Source organism: Chelon labrosus, assembly GCF_963514085.1.
Source record: "Chelon labrosus genome assembly, chromosome: 4".
NCBI lineage: Eukaryota > Metazoa > Chordata > Actinopteri > Mugiliformes > Mugilidae > Chelon > Chelon labrosus.
Window position 1 is genome coordinate 958,455 of NC_140340.1, and position 16,724 is coordinate 975,178.

Sequence of the window (16,724 nt, forward strand, 5' to 3'; positions counted from 1 at the left end):
GTCTCTGTAAACTAGTAAAAGTGTTGAACCTTGATGTGTAATGATATTTAACATATGAGGAGTGGTTGGTTGTGGAGATGAACAGAAGCAGGAAGTAAAGACCTTCTGAATGTTTCCTTCACACAGCGTTAGAGCTGGGCTTTAATTTAGTTTTTATTTTCCAATTCAAACTGATCTTCATTCATAATTTTTTATTTATTTTTTATTTTAAATATAAAAACCGGTGAGACGATGAGATTGAGACGATGTGTGATGGAGATCTAGATCAGGACGGAAGAGACGAGAAGATGGAGGAGACGCCTCAAAGCTCTGGAGCCAAGGAGGACGTTTCAGTTTGAAACCTCAGATTCAGAGTCGGATCAGGAGTGACACCTGGGCCTGGTGTGAACGGTAGAGTCAGATCATGAGTGACACCTGGGCCTGGTGTGAACGGTAGAGTCAGGACTAGACTGTTGGTTCTTCAGGACTCAACTGAGGACGATGCATGAGAATCTAAAGACGCCAGAAACCATTTACACAGTGTTGTTCATGTGGATAAAAAGCAGCTTCTTCACACTGAAGAAAAACCACTGTGTGTGTTTAGTGTGTGTTTAGTGTGTTTAGTGTGTATTAGTGTGTGTTTAGTGTGTGTTTAGTGTGTGTTTAGTGTGTGGTTGTCAGATCTCATTGACTGTCTGCTCAGATCGTTCTCCTCCTGATGAATGGAGACTAGAGTTTGCTGTTCTACGGGGTCGTCCCCCCTCGGGGGCATTTTGGTGGGAAAACTAACTTTCTCTTCTCCTCCCTGCTGCGTCCTTTCCTCTCCTCTCATTCATTATCTCCTCCTCCTCCTCCTCCTCCTCCTCTGCTTTTGTCATTTACTGTCTCTTCTTCTCGCTCTTGTTAACTCACTGGAGGAACCACCTTTTCTTTTCCGATCTTTTCTTGGCGATCTCTCCGTCTCTCTTTTCAGCTACTGCAGATTAACTTCCAACTCTGTAATTTTCTCCTTTTTACTAAAACTCCTTCCAGGTTTTCTTTTCAACTGTAGGGCTGTAGGTTATTCCTCTCTCTCTCTCTCTCTCTCTCTATTTAAGGGTTCGATTACAAAAACCTTTTTGAATCGCTGTGATTCTGGAGGCTCTTGTCGCCGTCCTGCATTTTAAAGCAGCCTTTGTGTGGACGGGCTCAGCCCCCGTGGCTCTGGAGCCGCTAGCTGGCAGGACGGGAGTGGAAACTGGTATGAAGGGAGGGAGGGAGGGAGGGAGGAGGGAGGGAGGCGACCCGAAGATAAAAACACACACCAGAACATATGAGTCACTGGAGCAGTAAGCTAGCACGCTGCGATGGGTTTCCTGGCTCCGGGACGGTGGTGGCCATGTTGCTATGTAATTAAACATCCAGCAGGAGGAGAAGCTTTTTGATTCACATGTTCCAAATTATATGCTCCCACGGCTCCATTCATGACTGGATGATCCCCAGTTTGAGTCCAGGCTCTCAGACTAACGTGAGCTCCTTGTTCCTCAGTGTCACTGTTTTGTGGATTCTGGGGCTTTGACCTCCGGCCGCCACCTCCGGCCGCCACCTCCGGCCGCCACCTCCGGCCGCCACCTCCGGCCGCCACCTCCGGCCGCCACCTCCGGCCGCCACCTCCGGCCGCCACCTCCGGCCGCCACCTCCGGCCGCCACCTCCGGCCGCCACCGGCTGACCTCTAAGAGGAGCAGGAGCTCATCTGGTGGACTAGTTTCCAAAACGAACGGATAGAAACAAAAGATATTTGATGATAAATGTTTCCCCGTGTTGTTGTGTTGTTGTGTTGTTGTGTCGTCCCGTTGCCTAGCAACCCCAGGTCTTGGACCGGCCTGTTGATGTTTGGTCGTGGCCCAGAGCAGGGGGTGGGGCGGGGGGTGGAGCCGGAGCGTTTCATTGGTTTTCCAGGCTGAGCGAGCCAGGACCATGTTTGGTGGGCGAAGGTGGCGGAGTAAATTTAGACGCTGGTGATTTTAGAGACGAGCTTTGGCTCTGAGAGGTCAGAGGTCAGAGGTCAGAGGTCATTAAAGGAGACCATGTGATCCTGCAGGGTGATGGGCTCCACTTCTTTTTTTTTTTTGATCCTGACATAGAACTGAACTCTTCCCTTAAGCCCCGCCCACACAGGAAGTCATTCTCTGGTGGTCCGTCCTCGTAGTAGCTGATGGTTGGTCTGGTTGCCTAGGTGACGATCTAGAAGAACCTAAAAATAAAGGCAGCTTCAGCCTCAACCTCGCCTCTGCTGCAGTGCATTATGGGATATATATATAGATATATAGATATATATATATATATATATAAATACAGGTCCAGTTCAGTTTACTCTTTGAAACTATTTCCTCCAAACTAAAAGCTCCTCACTGGTTCCAGAGGTTTGTGGAGTCTCCTCCATCTTCTCATCTTTCATTGTCCTTCTTCTTCTTCTTCTTCTTCCTCCTTTCCTCTTTAACGTCTTGTGTCAGCACCGTAGCTCGTTAGCTGGATAAAGATGGCTCATGTTTTATTCACACGCCATCAAAAACAAAAAGAGGCGGGGGGTAATAGGTGACCCAGGGGCCAGTGGGGGCCTCCAGGTCACCACCACCATTAATAACAAGGGCTCAGTTCCTCCTCCTCCTCCTTCTTCTCCTTCTTCTTCTTCTTTTTCTTCTTCTTTTAAGGCGAGACAAACAGAACAGTTCCAGTTTTATGAGACGTCTCAGATCAAACCAACGATTATTTGAGAACATAATCAGGAGTGGAGCCGGAACAGCTGACTGACTGAAGGTTGGTCAGATGATATGAAGTTGTCAGTTATCGTTCCGTTCCATGAACACAGAAACGATTCTCGCAAAGATTCCAGAAAGTTTCCAGACCCGACTGCTGGGACTTTAGAGGACGACTTGAGACGAGTCGTTAGTTTCAGCTACGAATCCAGAACAAGTCCAGTCTGACTAGAGGAGATGAGAAGGAAACATGTGATGGATGGAAAACTGGAATCAGGAATCAGTTTGTGTGAAGCTTTGAGATAAAATCTGAAAACCTGAACATCATCATCATCCTCATGTGTCTCTATCACCTCCTTCTTCCTCAGCATCTCTCTCTCTCCCTCTAACCCAACATCTGTTCTGGGACGTTGTTTCCTCCTCCTTGTTCCTCGTGTCCAGAGCAGCAGGAGTCTCTGTGCTCTCCTCCTCTCTTACCCTCCACTCGTCCTTGTTACAACTAAACACACACTCTCCTCTCCAGCCTCCCTGTTTGCTTCACACCTCCTCCTCCTCCTCCTCCTCCTCCTCCTCCTCCTCCTCCTCCTCCTGCATGGTCAGCACCAACAACAACTGCCTCCTCCCTCTCTTTGAGTCTCTCGCCTGCACAGCTGGAATCAAACAGTGGCTTGTGTTGGCTCCTGAGTCGCTGCTCGCTCTAATCTGCAGAGAGAGAGAGGGAGGGGAGGTGTGGGGGGGGGAGGAGAGGGGAGGAGAGTGGAGAGTGTGGGGGGGGGGGGGAGGGGGCCCTGGCAGCCGGGGCTTTTTCCACAGCGTGTGATAGAAAGTGAGCGTACTTTAGTTTTATAGCTGAGCGGCTTCTCCATGGTCCTGGTTTAATGACTTTATAATAGATGTGAGTTTGTGGTTTCCACTGTGTGTGTGTGTGTGTGTGTGTGTGTGTGTGTGTGTGTGTGTGTGTGTGTGTGTGTGTGTGTGTGTGTGTGTGTGTGGTTTAATGAGTTTCTGTAAACTCCTGCAGCCTCTAAACGTGACGTCGTCCTCGTGGAAAGACTTCCTGCACATCTCAGACGTTTCACCTACAACTCTGAACTATTTATAGGAACCTCTTTTTGTTCCTGGAACGTCCTTCATCTCAGAGTCTCCGCTCTCATTCGGCTTTTTGTTTATTTATTTTTTATTATTTTTACTCATAACTCGCGTTCCACCGCTGGGCTTTTATTCTGAAGTGGAGTCTCTGGTTTATGCGTCAATGCACAACAACACAATTATACTACAACGTAATGTTCTACAGTGTAGACGTGACACAGTGTTAGTCACTATCAGAGTCATTCATTGATCCACAAGGTTTTACCTTTTAAATAATACTAATGATAATGATAATATCATAAATTGTGCCTGATGAATCAAATATAATACAAACATCTTAACTGGATCTATATGTCTGTACTTGATTAAGTTTAAAGGTCAAATAAACACTTGAAAAAGAAACACAAGTATTATTTCTCAGAACCGTTGAGGCTAACAGCAGATACTTTACTTCCAGTCAGAACATTTTCTTCCTCTGTATGACTAAATCCTAACGTATGGACTCATAAGTTAGGGTTAGGGGTTACAAGTACCAGCCAGTAGTTGTAGGTTGCTGTAGTAACTAGGGATGCACCAAAAATTTTCGGCCGAAAACCGAAAATGCACTTTTGGGCCATTTTCGGACAAAAAATTATCGCCGAAACAGGATGTTGTGATGACGCTAGCAACAACCGCGGCAATTTTCAGAATGAGATCGTGTTTCTACTAGGGATGCACCAAAAAATTTTGGCCGAAAAAACGAAAATGCACCAAAAATTTTCGGTGCATCCCTACTAGAAACACGATCTCATTCTGATCCAGGGAAGAAATAAACACCTCAGCATCACCTGGCTAGTCCTCCAACCAATCAGAGACAATCACATGACGTCTATGACTACTGTTGCTCTTCTGTCCATCACCACATTAAGCCCCGCCCCCAAACAATCTGATTGGTCCAGCAGATCTTTGCTGGAGCAGAATCAGAAAGTTTCAGTGAAGTAAACTTTCGTACAGACTTCCTTGTTTCTGTCAAAGTTCATTGTTCTTAGTATAAAAGGTTCAACTTAGATTTCTTTACATTCAGACTCTGCTCCAGGCTGCTAGTCTGCAGCACTAACCCCCCCCCCCCCCCCCCCCCCAGCCCCCCAAAAACCCCCCCAGCCCTTCAGCTGCTTCATGGTCCGTCTTGAGTCTTTGCCCCGACGCCAGCGACTGTAACTCTGAACCAAGCAGCTGAGGAGGAGGCGGCGGCGGCGATGTGTGATAACGTCTGCCAGCGTTTCACGCCTGTCGCTCATGTGGACTTCAAACAGGTTTTCACCCTCGTCACCGCGGCTCACCGAGCCGATAGTCACGGCGGCTTTACGGGCCGATGCGTCGGAGAGAACAAAGATGATGAAACGAGCCACAACTCTGATGAGATTATAATTTATTCAGTTTTAATTAAGGGTCTTTTTAAGTTGAAGGGTTTAAATGGACGCGTGGCTCGCTGCTGCTGCTGCTGACGCTTAAACCTCTGGATCCACGACTGACGTGTTTCTTTAAATCATCTTTAATACTCTCTGTCTGTTAGAGCGTTGGAAAAAAAAACAAGACATAAAAGTTAGTTTCAGACTAAAACCAAGTAGGTTTGTGTTGATCCAAGGAGAATGTGACCAGAACAGTTTAGTCAGTAGCAATAGTTTCTACTTTAGGATTGTTCTAGTTCTAATCTGGATCATTAACAAGTTCTAATAGTTTATTAAGAGAATTAAGAAGCAGAATTATCTTGGTCCACTAAAAACAAGACTTGATTTAACAGGATTCATCTCAGATAGAGTTCAGTTTTTACAGTGTTTTATCTGAGAGGTCGTCATTGACTTTCATTCTTTCTTCACTTTATAGATAGAAGTAGTTTGGCTCTTGTGTTCGTCTCTAAATGAATCCTCCAGAACGCTGGGATCCCCCCGGTCGTCCAGCTCCGGGACGGCCGCTCTGGGACGGCTGGGGGCTGTAACCTTGCCAGCGTTGTGTGTTGAGCAGGAGAGCGATGGAAGCGGTAACCTTTTAGGCCGAACATCAAACCCTCTTGTTCCCGGGGAAGAAAAAAAAAATCCCTGAGATACTTTCCTTGACATTTTGTGGGATCCGATGTATTTTTCATGTTGTTTCTGAAGAGGCAGGAAACCAGTCGCTCTCTGCAGGGTTCATGTAGGAGTTTAAAAGGTACTTGTTGTCTATTTTTTTTTTGTTTCAACGCTTACTGAACCTGGAGAGAGAACATTGCTTTTTCGTCTGCAGCTCTGGGGGATCGTGACGCCTGTAGATCCACAGCCAGCCCTAAGTCGTTTCTCTTGTTTCTTCGGATTCATTTTCTGCAGCTTGTTTTTTGTCGCCCGGGGGGAAAATCTACAGCAGCTTTAGTCTGTTTTAAGTTTGTAAAGGACTCATATTTAATTTGCAGCAGACAGGAAAGTGATCACCTCTCTGCTTTCAGGATGCACATTCAGTAACTGTTCCATCCGTCCTCCTTCTCTTGGTGGTTTACAGTGCAGCGCTCGGTTTGAAGACAAATTAAATCAAATAATGCTGCAGGAGGAAGGATGTTTGACTCTTGGCTCTTCTGTCCATCACCACATTAAGCCCCGCCCACGACATCTGATTGGCCCAACAGATCTTTGCTGGAGCAGAATCCGTTCCCAACAGAGAGACTCCAGATCAACCATGCTAACACGAAACTTATCTAAAAAATGTAAAATTCAACATTATATTAGCTACTTAAAATGTATTCAACGTATATTTTAGTGTTTTAGTTTGGCCCAAGCCCCGCCCACTAACATGGAGGGGGTGGAGCTTATGACATATACTGCAGCCGGCCACCAGGGGGAGCTCTACTTGCTTCGTCTTCACTTTAAAGGAGCTGTTCCTCCGTCCGTCTTTATACCGTCCATGGTTTCTAGTTAATAATGAAGGGCAGTGTTGTAACAGAGCTTCCCTCTAATCTAGAATCATCTCTGGGCTGAATTATAAATGGTTCTCACTGTAATCTCATCAGGACGTCTTCAAACAGCACGTCGCCCTCAGAGCTGAGCTTTTGTCTCTCAGTGACAGTGACCGTCAGATATTGATGACGATGATGGAGAGGAGAACCTGGTGTCAGATGAAGAACGACGACTGAGAAAAGCAGGAGGACATGAGTGTAATTACTGGAGCGGCTCATTTCCTCCGAGTCTCTTTGCTCTTTTGGGATCCAACTATTTCCAAGAAAAGGGGGGAGAGGTTTTCAGGAGGCGTGGGGGGGCGGGGTTTAAAGGAGTTGGTGTCCATGAGGAGATAGTGTGTTTGTGTGTGTTTACATTATTTGAGGAGGAGGCCACAAAATGAGAAAGTGATTTTTGCGTCTGTACACTTGAGAGAGTGTGTCTCTACTAGTGTGTGTGTGTGCACGTCCATGTGTGTTTATGTGTGTGTGTGTTGTCCCCCGGCGCTGCCTGTGTGCTGGTTAGAGCATTAATGATGTGTCCAGGGAGCTGCCTCTACATAATTTATCAACCAGGATTTATTAGCTGCAGAATTAACTTGTCGGGGGACGAGGAGCGCGGGATGCGTTTGTTCTGGTTTTAGGATTTATGTTCACGGACGAGTTCGCCACAATCTCCATCAGATACTCACCAGGGGGACGTCCCCCGTCCTGCAGCTGGACATGTTATTTTAATTTTAGTTAAATTACTACGTGGTCACCAATAGGAGAAGTCAATAACATTTAAACCATCTTGTGACAGTTCAATGTTCTGCTGGTTCTTCTTCTGGACCTGGCATTCATTGGTGTGGATGTTACTTAGACATGTAGCACCCACCTAGACCAGACCAGGCACCCCCACCCCATAGCAATGACACTCCTTGATGGCAGCAGCCATCCCCAGCAGGATGCAGCCTGACACAGACACACACACAAAAACACTTTAGGAACAACTAAAAAAAAACATGAAGAACAGCACAAGGTGTTGACCTGGCCTCCAGATTCACTTGATCCCAAACTGATCAAGTATCTGTGGGATGATCCACAAAGGCCCCTCCCCTCAAAGGCCCCCCCTTATGACATTTCAAGTGTTTGATTGAATAATAATTGAAATTACGTCTTGTTCAATAAATATCCAGACAAAGAAAAACAGGAGATACTCCCAACGTAGGAAGATCAGACTTTCCTAAACTCATTTGTGAAAAAGAAAAAGACATCTCTCTAAAATGACTACGCTCCAGTAGGGTTAGTCTCCTTGCATGGGCTTGTGAGGTTTTATGTCTTATGAGACAACAGGGAGATTAGTAACAAGAGGATGTAGGAACTATCGTGTATTTCAGAAGTGTATTTATGTGTTTAAAGGCAGCCCTAGAGCCTGAGCTGACTGATACTAGCGGCAGCCGCAGAGACTCCATGGCTGCTAGTAATTGTACACAAGAAACCATCTGGTTACCTTCAACAAAAGTTTACTCTGTCAGAAAATAAAGTTGTCTTCTAGTTACAGGAGCCTGAATGGTCCTTCAGTGTTTAGGAGTGTGTACTATGCTGCACAGGGATAAGAACCGTACTTAAAGTCAAAGGTTTATTACTGCAGTTTTCTGCAATCACAGTACATATGTTGCATTTCAAATACCAGATGTTCAGCTTCTGAAAACGTCTTTCTATATTGAAACATCTGTGTTGTTTATCTCTCAGATTACAGAGATGGGTAAGGATTCCCTCCCGTCCTGGCTGCACTGGGACGCCAGCAGCCGAATCCTGCACGGCCTGCCTCTGGAGGAGGATAAGGGAGTCCACTACATCTCTGCGTCCATCTCCAACCACACCAAATCCTCGTCTTCTTCCTCCGAGGTGTTTTCTATTGAGGTGCACCCCGAGGATCACATGGACGTCGATTCGGGCCAGCTGCTGTCCAACCAGGCTTCCTCTGAGGACGACGTCCAGGCGTTCATGTGCGGCAACGAGGAACCGGTCACGGTGCTGACGGTGATCCTGGACGCCGATTTGACCAAGATGAGCTCAGAAGAGAGGGTGGAGCTCCTGGATAACATGAGGAGCTTCTCTGGGGTGGGGCTCCAGTACATGAAGATACTCCCTGTGGTCAACAACAGGCTGTTTGACATGTCTGCATTCATGGCCGGGCCTGGGAACGCCAAAAAGGTGAGCGCATGTTTTTGTGGATAAGTAACTTCTTAGTGGTCGTGCTCGTGGAGGAATCTTTAAAGTAACACGGTGTCATGCGTCTCTGCAGGTGGTGGAGAACGGCGCTCTGTTGTCCTGGAAGCTCGGCTGCTCTCTGGACCAGAGCACAGTCCCAAACATCAACAGCGTCCAGGGTCCTGCGAAGGAAGGCGCCATGTCGGCCAGGCTGGGGTACCCTGTGGTGGGATGGCACATTGCCAATAAGAAACCCCACGTCCCGAAGCGAGTGAGACGGCAGTTGTACAACACTCCAACGCCTGTCCTGGCAGTGCTTCCTCCAACAACTGTAGTGGAGCCGCCGGTGAGGATCATCCCGACCCTCTCGTCTCCCTCCATTGCCGCACCGACTGAAAGCTCTGCCCCCCCTGTACGAGGCCCCGTTCCCCTTCCAGGCAAGCCCACAATGAGAATTCGAGATCCTATCAACCACACACCGACACAGGGACCCTCTCAACCGTCCAGGGTAGTGGAGACCACCAGCACCATTGTCATACAGTCATCTGCTACCAGACCTCCTTATGTGGAGCCCACTGCCACGCTGACCACATCCACCACAAAACCCACCAAGAAGCCGCCTAAGAAGCCCAAAACCACACCAATGTCAAGGACCACCACGCCCAAAACACCCAGCAGCATCACACCCAAGCCCCCCAGAAGGACCACACCATCACCTGCTGTCATACCAGATCCGTACAATGACAAGCCTGTCTTGAAGAACCCCATCGACCAGGTCAACGCATTGGTGGGCACCTACTTTGAGTTTAAGATCCCATCAGATACATTCTTTGACATTCAGGACGGAACAACAGACAAGCTGCGTCTAACGCTGAGACAGAACCACAACGAAGTGGTTGGAGAAGACTCCTGGATCCAGTTCAACACAACCAGCCAACTCCTCTACGGCCTGCCCGACGCTAAGCACGTAGGAAAACATGAGTACTTCATGCAGGCAGCTGACAAAGGTGGCCTGAATGCAATTGACGCATTTGAGGTGCGCGTAAACCGCTGGCCCGCCAACGACAAAACCCCTGTGATCTTCACGGCCCGATTCGAAGGGGAGCCACGTTCCATAACAAACGACATCCACAAGAAAATCCTTCTGGTTAAGAAGCTGGCGTACGCGCTGGGAGACCGCAACAGCAGCACAGTGAGTCTGAGAAACATCAGCAAAGGGTCCATCGTGGTGGAGTGGACCAACACCAGCCTTCCACAGCACCCGTGTCCAAGGGAGCAGCTCACGGCCATGAGCAGGACACTCGGCGACGCTGACGGACGACCCTCGCCGAACTTCAGGCACAACATGGAGCCTGAATTCAGACCACTGGACGTGAAGGTGAAGGGCCGGGCCAGCTGCAGGACGTACTCCTTCATCCCACCGCAAGAGATTGACCTAACGGAGCCTCCAGCAGTCACTCCAGGTCTGGGGTCAAGCCGGCACAGTACAGACGACGTTTACCTCCACACGGTGATTCCTGCCGTGGTGGTGGCGGCCATCTTGTTAATAGCAGGGATCATTGCGATGATCTGCTACAGGAAGAAACGGAAGGGCAAGCTCACCATCGAGGACCAGGCCACCTTCATCAAAAAAGGTGTGCCCATCATCTTTGCGGATGAACTCGACGACTCTAAGCCTCCCCCGTCCTCCAGCATGCCCTTGATTCTGCAGGAAGAGAAGCCCCCGCTTCCGCCCCCTGAGTACCCCAACATGGCCACGCCGGAGACCACCCCCCTCAACCAGGAGCTGCTGGGGGAGTACACAGCTCTGAGAGACGAGGACCCCAACGCGCCTCCCTATCAGCCGCCGCCTCCCTTCACCGCCCCCATGGAGGGCAAGGGCTCCCGTCCCAAGAACATGACTCCCTACAGATCTCCACCCCCCTACGTGCCGCCCTAAGACTTGTTCAGCCCTCCCCTGATCGGGCGGAGGGAGAGGAAGCCTGAGGAACTATGACCTGTTTCCATTCTGGTGTTTGTCTGTCTGGACTTTTACAGGGAGAGATGACAAGAGGTGCTAAAGTACACAAAAACAACTACAGGGGGACTTTGGTGAGGGAGGGGCAGCAATGAGTTGGGTGGGGCTTTTACAGGAGACAGCTGGGATGATTGGTTGAAGCAGCTGGGAGGACTACTGTCGTAACGGTAGCCCAGCTTCTACAGTGGCCTAAGACAAACAAATTCTCGTCACATCGGCTTTTGGTTCGACCAGTTGGTCGGACGTGACGACGGGGGAGGCGTCGCTCCTCGTTTCTCCTCGGTTCATTTGGATACTGGATTTAATTTTTATCTTTATCCCCAGATTAGTCTTTCTTTTTTCTTTTTTCTCTGGACTAACGACTCTTCTTCTGTCTCGCGTTCAAACGACACGAGAAGACGGTGAACTGTCATCGGAGCACCGCGGGCGACCACTCGTGTGTTTTTTTAAAAATAAATAAAAGACGACGCAGGAGGAGGAGGAGGAGGAGGACGGGAGGCCGAATGAATGAGTGTGTGTTTATTCAGATTCAATACGGTTTGCCTTTTAACACTAGCTGTCTGTTTCTATCCTTATTCACAATGTCTAGTAAAGATGAGAATAACAAGGTAGCCTAAAGAGTTAGAGATGAATAAATAATCATTTGTTTGTTTCATTGGTTTTAAGAGTCACTGTATATCTGGACAACGTTCTGAAAGAGTGTTCTATTTTTTGGGGGAGGGGTGGGAGGAAATCGGGGGAGAAAGGGATTGCCTCTCTAAAATAACCTGCAGGGGTTTTTATTCCTGTTTTTATTCTTATATCTCAGATAAATACGACGGCCTCGTCCACTCAGCAGACACAAGAGGCTCGGTCACATGGAAGCGACAAGAAAACTGAGACAGATTTAAAGGGTTGATGACGTCTGAGCTCAGTCTGCTTCATTCACTCTGGATGTAAACAGGAAGAACCCTCCTGCAGATTATTTTGGACCCGGGGGGGGAGGAGGGGATAATTATTTTTTTATGTGACGAGGCAGTTTCTTCTCTCCGGTTGTTTGCCGTGGAGACTGTACAGACGTGTTTTCGAGGTCGCGGCGGAGGCGACGGCGGCCGACATCTCCAGAAAATGATCTCGCTTCAAAAAAAAAAAAAAAAAACAAACAAAAAAAATCTCCTTCTAATTTTTTTACAAAGTTTTTGATACAGCCTCAAAACCCGATCGATGATTAGTCTTCTGTGATTTGTAAAAAAGGAAAAAAAAAAAAGATTTTAGCCTAGAAGTTCGATTACGATGATTCAGTTACTCTGTTTGATTTCTTTTCTTTTCGTCATGGGTCACATGTTTTATTTTACTCTGTGTGTTTGCATTTAAAATGTACGCCCCCCTCCCCCCACACCTCCCCCGCACCTCCCCCACACTATACAAAGATGGAATGACCCATATTTTATGTAATCAGATTTTTATTTCCACGTCCTTTCTCGTTTGCTGATGAGTTTCAACTGAACGTGACCCTTTGCAATAATAACGCGCGGCGCAGTCGGCCTCGGCGACTGGTCGGCGGCGGCGGCGGCGGCTGGAGTGGCTCGCAGTGTCATGACGTTGGTTTTTCGCAGGATGCCAAGGCTTTTTTTGCTTATCAAGTGTGCATTGTAATAATAAAACCAACTGGTACCTTAAACTAAACCCCAGCAGCGCTCCTTCATTCATTCATTCATTCATTCATCTGTCTGTCCTTGTCTTTTCCCGTCGGCAGTTTTGCGCCTCACCCTGTCATGACCGATGTTTATGGATGAGCGTTTTGGTCACTGTCACTTTCCTACTGCTCCCACTTAGCCTTGAATTGATAAATCAATCAGTCTTGAGGTCCACCAGAGGTCTGACCCCTCCCCCCTCCTCCCCCCCCCGGACGTCTTGCTGCCTGGCAACCGTCTCCAGCCTTCGGACACGTCTCTTTTATTTTTTGTGCAGTGAATTATTCTGCCGTTGAATGACTACTGGGACGACTCGGTGTGAAAGCTGGGTCCGCCGTCCGCCGCTCCTCGCGCCGCATGCAGATCGTTGGCATCGATCCGTCAGAATATTGATCGGATGGAAAAGCGTTCGCTCGGCGCTCTGATAATTCACGACGGAGTTTAATTTGGAGGAGGGAGCGGCGGTGATGAATGTGTTCCCGAGACGCCGCCGGTCGCCTGGATGGGTAAACAGATTATAGTGATGACAAAGATTAATGGAGGATTGATGTAACTAGTGAAGGGGGGGGGATGATGCTGAGAGGACATGATGAGGCTGTCAACTTTCATCTCAGTAAAATCTGAGATAGATTAATTTGAGAAGATATTTAAGGCTAATTATTAATCTGTCTTCTTGTCTGTTCTCATGAAACGTCATCAGTCTCTCACCAAGTCCAGATACCTTCTTGAGTTCTTGCCCCGCCCACAGACTCGGCACAGCCAGGTATCCCAGAATGCATTTCCTGAGCTGTTCTGCTTCCTCTGGTTAATCTCGTTCTTCCAGATCCTCTCTGCCTCAAAGCTTTTCAGATTTCTGGTTCTTCATCGTGCCTCTGGTCCCTGGTTTTCCTTCTTCTGGATCCTCTCTGATCTGACACAGCTTGACCCACTGTCCATGGACTCGTTTAATAGATGTTATGGAGAGGAAATAAAATGTTGTTCTGATCCATCACATGGGCCAGAGAGAGAGAGTCTGGTATCAGAGGGAGGTGGAGAACACTCATCACCAGATACACTGAAATATCAGGAGATAGCAGCTGAACAAGAGGAAAGAAGAACAGGACTAGTAGGTGATCTATGCTCCTGCATCAGTTTGAGGCCGTAGCCACGGTGACAGCCCAGACCCTAGCTCTGTAAGGCTCTTATATAGTACTGTAGGACTAGACAGTAACCTACGTACGTAACCTACGCTGGTGCAAGTCATTTGTACTTGTACCTCATCAGACTGACTCACTCTGTAACATCTCCACCCAAACACTAGTCGGCGCTGTGTCAAGTTCATTTTTGTTTCTACTTCCTGCTTCACTTTCAATAAGCGAGACTGAAACTTTCATGGGAGGTGTACATCAGGGTACACTGTTAGGCTCTGGTGCAAATTGACGCCAAAGCCTAAACCAGAAGACTAACTATGCCTCAATGTGATGCAGACCACAAGAGCTGTGATTGGTCCTCTTGGTAGTAGCCTGTTTCCAGCTGCTTCTTCATCTCCATGGTTTTCTAACTGATTGTTTTGGATCAATAAAGATGGAACACATGGAGGAAAGGTTAACTGAGGAGGTTCAGAGATACAAACGTTTCTATGAATCGTCCTCGGCAAAATTTCGGAGAGCGAGTCAGTCTGACGAGGTACAAGTAGAAATGACTCATATAAACGTAGGCTACGTACGTAGGTTACTGCGTCTATGTCCTGTAGTACTTTAAATGATCCAGAGAAATACTTCCACAGTATTCTTGTCTACTAAAGAGTGGCCTCGCAGAAAACCCTTGGAAACCACTGGTCTATTTTAAGTCCAGTTCTTTTTGGGTCTTTTATAGTTTTGTACAAAATCATTTTTTAAAAGTGGAACAAACATTTTTATTTCAGTCAGACTACCTGGTATTTAGCAGCACCGTACTTTACTTTTCTGGTTTTAGCTCAAACTACAGTGGTGTGGTGGTCAACACTGACGCCTCCCAGCCAGAAGGTTCTGGGTTCTAATCCAGGACGACTGGTTCCTTAATGGGTGGAGTTTACAACTCATGAAGTTAAAGATAAATTACTCAACTTTTAACTCAAACTTTTGGAGACCCCTCAATGTTTTTAGAGTTTTACCTCAGATTAAACTCAGATAACTTCACATACAGTAACTTCTCCATCTGCTGCAGAAGAAGGTTTAGTGGAAAATTAATATCGTAATTATAAACTTTTACGTTTACAATAATCCTAATGAATGTGATGCAGTTTCTTCCTGTAACGTCTGAGGACAGAGGACATGGGACAGGGGACAGTATGTGGTTTCCTGGGAGACCGCTGTGAGTTCCCTCAACGCTCCAGAGTCTAGTTTTACTCAACTTGACTGAACCTCACAACGGTTCAACGCAGCTCTGCAAACAGCGCCGGAGCTGGAAGGAAGGTCACTGGTATTATTAGCAACTCACTGACATTTGGTTGCCATGACGAGAAACTGCAACAGCTGAATCAACTGGAGAACAAGTTAGACAAACACCAACCCCTCACCCCTCACCAGCGGAGGACAAAGCTTCCTTCTTTACCCCGCCTATACGTTTACCAGCCAATGGCTGAACGACCTTAGCACATGTGTTTTTGTTTATAAATTCTGGTCCGGTTGCAATTAATCACAGTGTGAAAGCGAACCGCACGAAAAAAAAAATTGGTCCGGACCAAAGCAAGTGAACTAACGGACCTTCCTGGTGTGAATACGCCCTTAAACTCCTGAGTCCTGTGTTGTTCTTCTCCTCTTCCTTCTCCTTTTTAAGTAATACTCCATACAGCTGACACTCTTGGGCATGAATGTTAGACATGGTTGTAGCTTTCCACTGAAATATCCTGTTGTATTTAACTGAACTGCAGCAGAACAATGATCCTCAACGCAGCAGCAGGTCCACCTCTGAATGACTGAAGAAATAACTCAATGAAGACTTTAGAGAGGCCTGGTCCAAGTCCTGACCTGAGTCCTACTGAGATGCTATGACCTTAAAAAGAGTTTCATGCTCCAAAACCCTCCAATGAGGCTGAATTACAACAATTCTGCAAAGATGAGTGGAAGAAAGTTCCTCCACGCTGGAAAACACTTGATTATTGATTAGTTGTTGCTGCTAAGGGTTGAACAAGCAGGTGTTGGGTTTGAGAAGCAAACACTGTCCACACAGGACCATGTAGGGTTGGGTTTTGTTTTCTCTGAATAATAAGAACCTTCGTTTTGTGTTAACATGTGTTATCTTTGACTAATATTTAAATTCGTTAACTGAGGTCAACTCGTACAATCATCTAGGTCAGAGACACTTTTGTCCACTTCCTCTCAGAGCGTTTAGTAGTTTGGTGGAGGACACAGAACTCTGGACATTCCTGTCTCTTCTCCTTCTTTGTCCATCCCCTCCCCCCGGGTCCCTGCACCTCTTTTATTGTTCCCAGTTCATCAAGCCCACGTCCCTCTGCCGTGTCTCAGCGTTGGTAAAGACTTCCAGAGCTGTGTGTCCTCTCTAAACCTTTAAAACCTCTCCCCAGATGTTCACTTCACATGACTGGGCAAAGACATTAGTGCGGGGGGGGGGGGGGGGGGGGTGGCCGGGAGGCTTCAGCCAACTAATTAAAGAAACTCCCAGAATCCTGTGCTTTTTGAATGTTTTCTTTTCCCCCCCGTCTGTCTGGCTGAGGTGAAGCCGTGTGACCCGTAAAGAGAATGAGACGAGTGACCCGTGAACGTCCACAGGAAATAGAGTCTGAGAGGACGAGAGAGGACGAGAGACACCAACACAGAGAGAGAGAGAGAGAGGGAAGGGGAATTAGCAGGACACAATAGTAATAATGTCAGGGCATGAACCGAGCGGTGGGTGGAGGTCTGGAGAGGGATGAGAGGACGCACTGAAACAAGTAATGAGTTTAGGTTTTATTTCAGCGGAGGCGTGAGGTCGGTGTTCCGCTCTGTTTAGTTCAACAGCTGGATGGACGCCTCAGTTCGTCTTTAATTAAAGGAAAGAAGAACGATGGGAACCTTTAAACTATATACGTCGTGTTGTTCAGATCCATGATCGTCACAGAAGTCTTCATCAGACCAAT

At 47.4% G+C, this 16,724-nt stretch overlaps 1 protein-coding gene across 1 annotated transcript in view; it reads left to right on the forward strand.

Annotated features, from left to right (window-relative positions):
- Positions 1 to 12,620, forward strand: part of dag1 (dystroglycan 1) — a 42,681-nt gene extending 30,061 nt beyond the window's left edge. The window contains exons 3-4 of the mRNA XM_084543662.1: positions 8,477 to 8,941; positions 9,033 to 12,620. Coding sequence (XP_084399788.1) covers positions 8,477 to 8,941; positions 9,033 to 10,877 — 2,310 coding nt within the window. The 3' untranslated portion in view covers positions 10,878 to 12,620. The remainder of the gene's footprint in view (positions 1 to 8,476; positions 8,942 to 9,032) is intronic.
- The last annotated feature ends 4,104 nt before the right edge of the window (positions 12,621 to 16,724 follow it).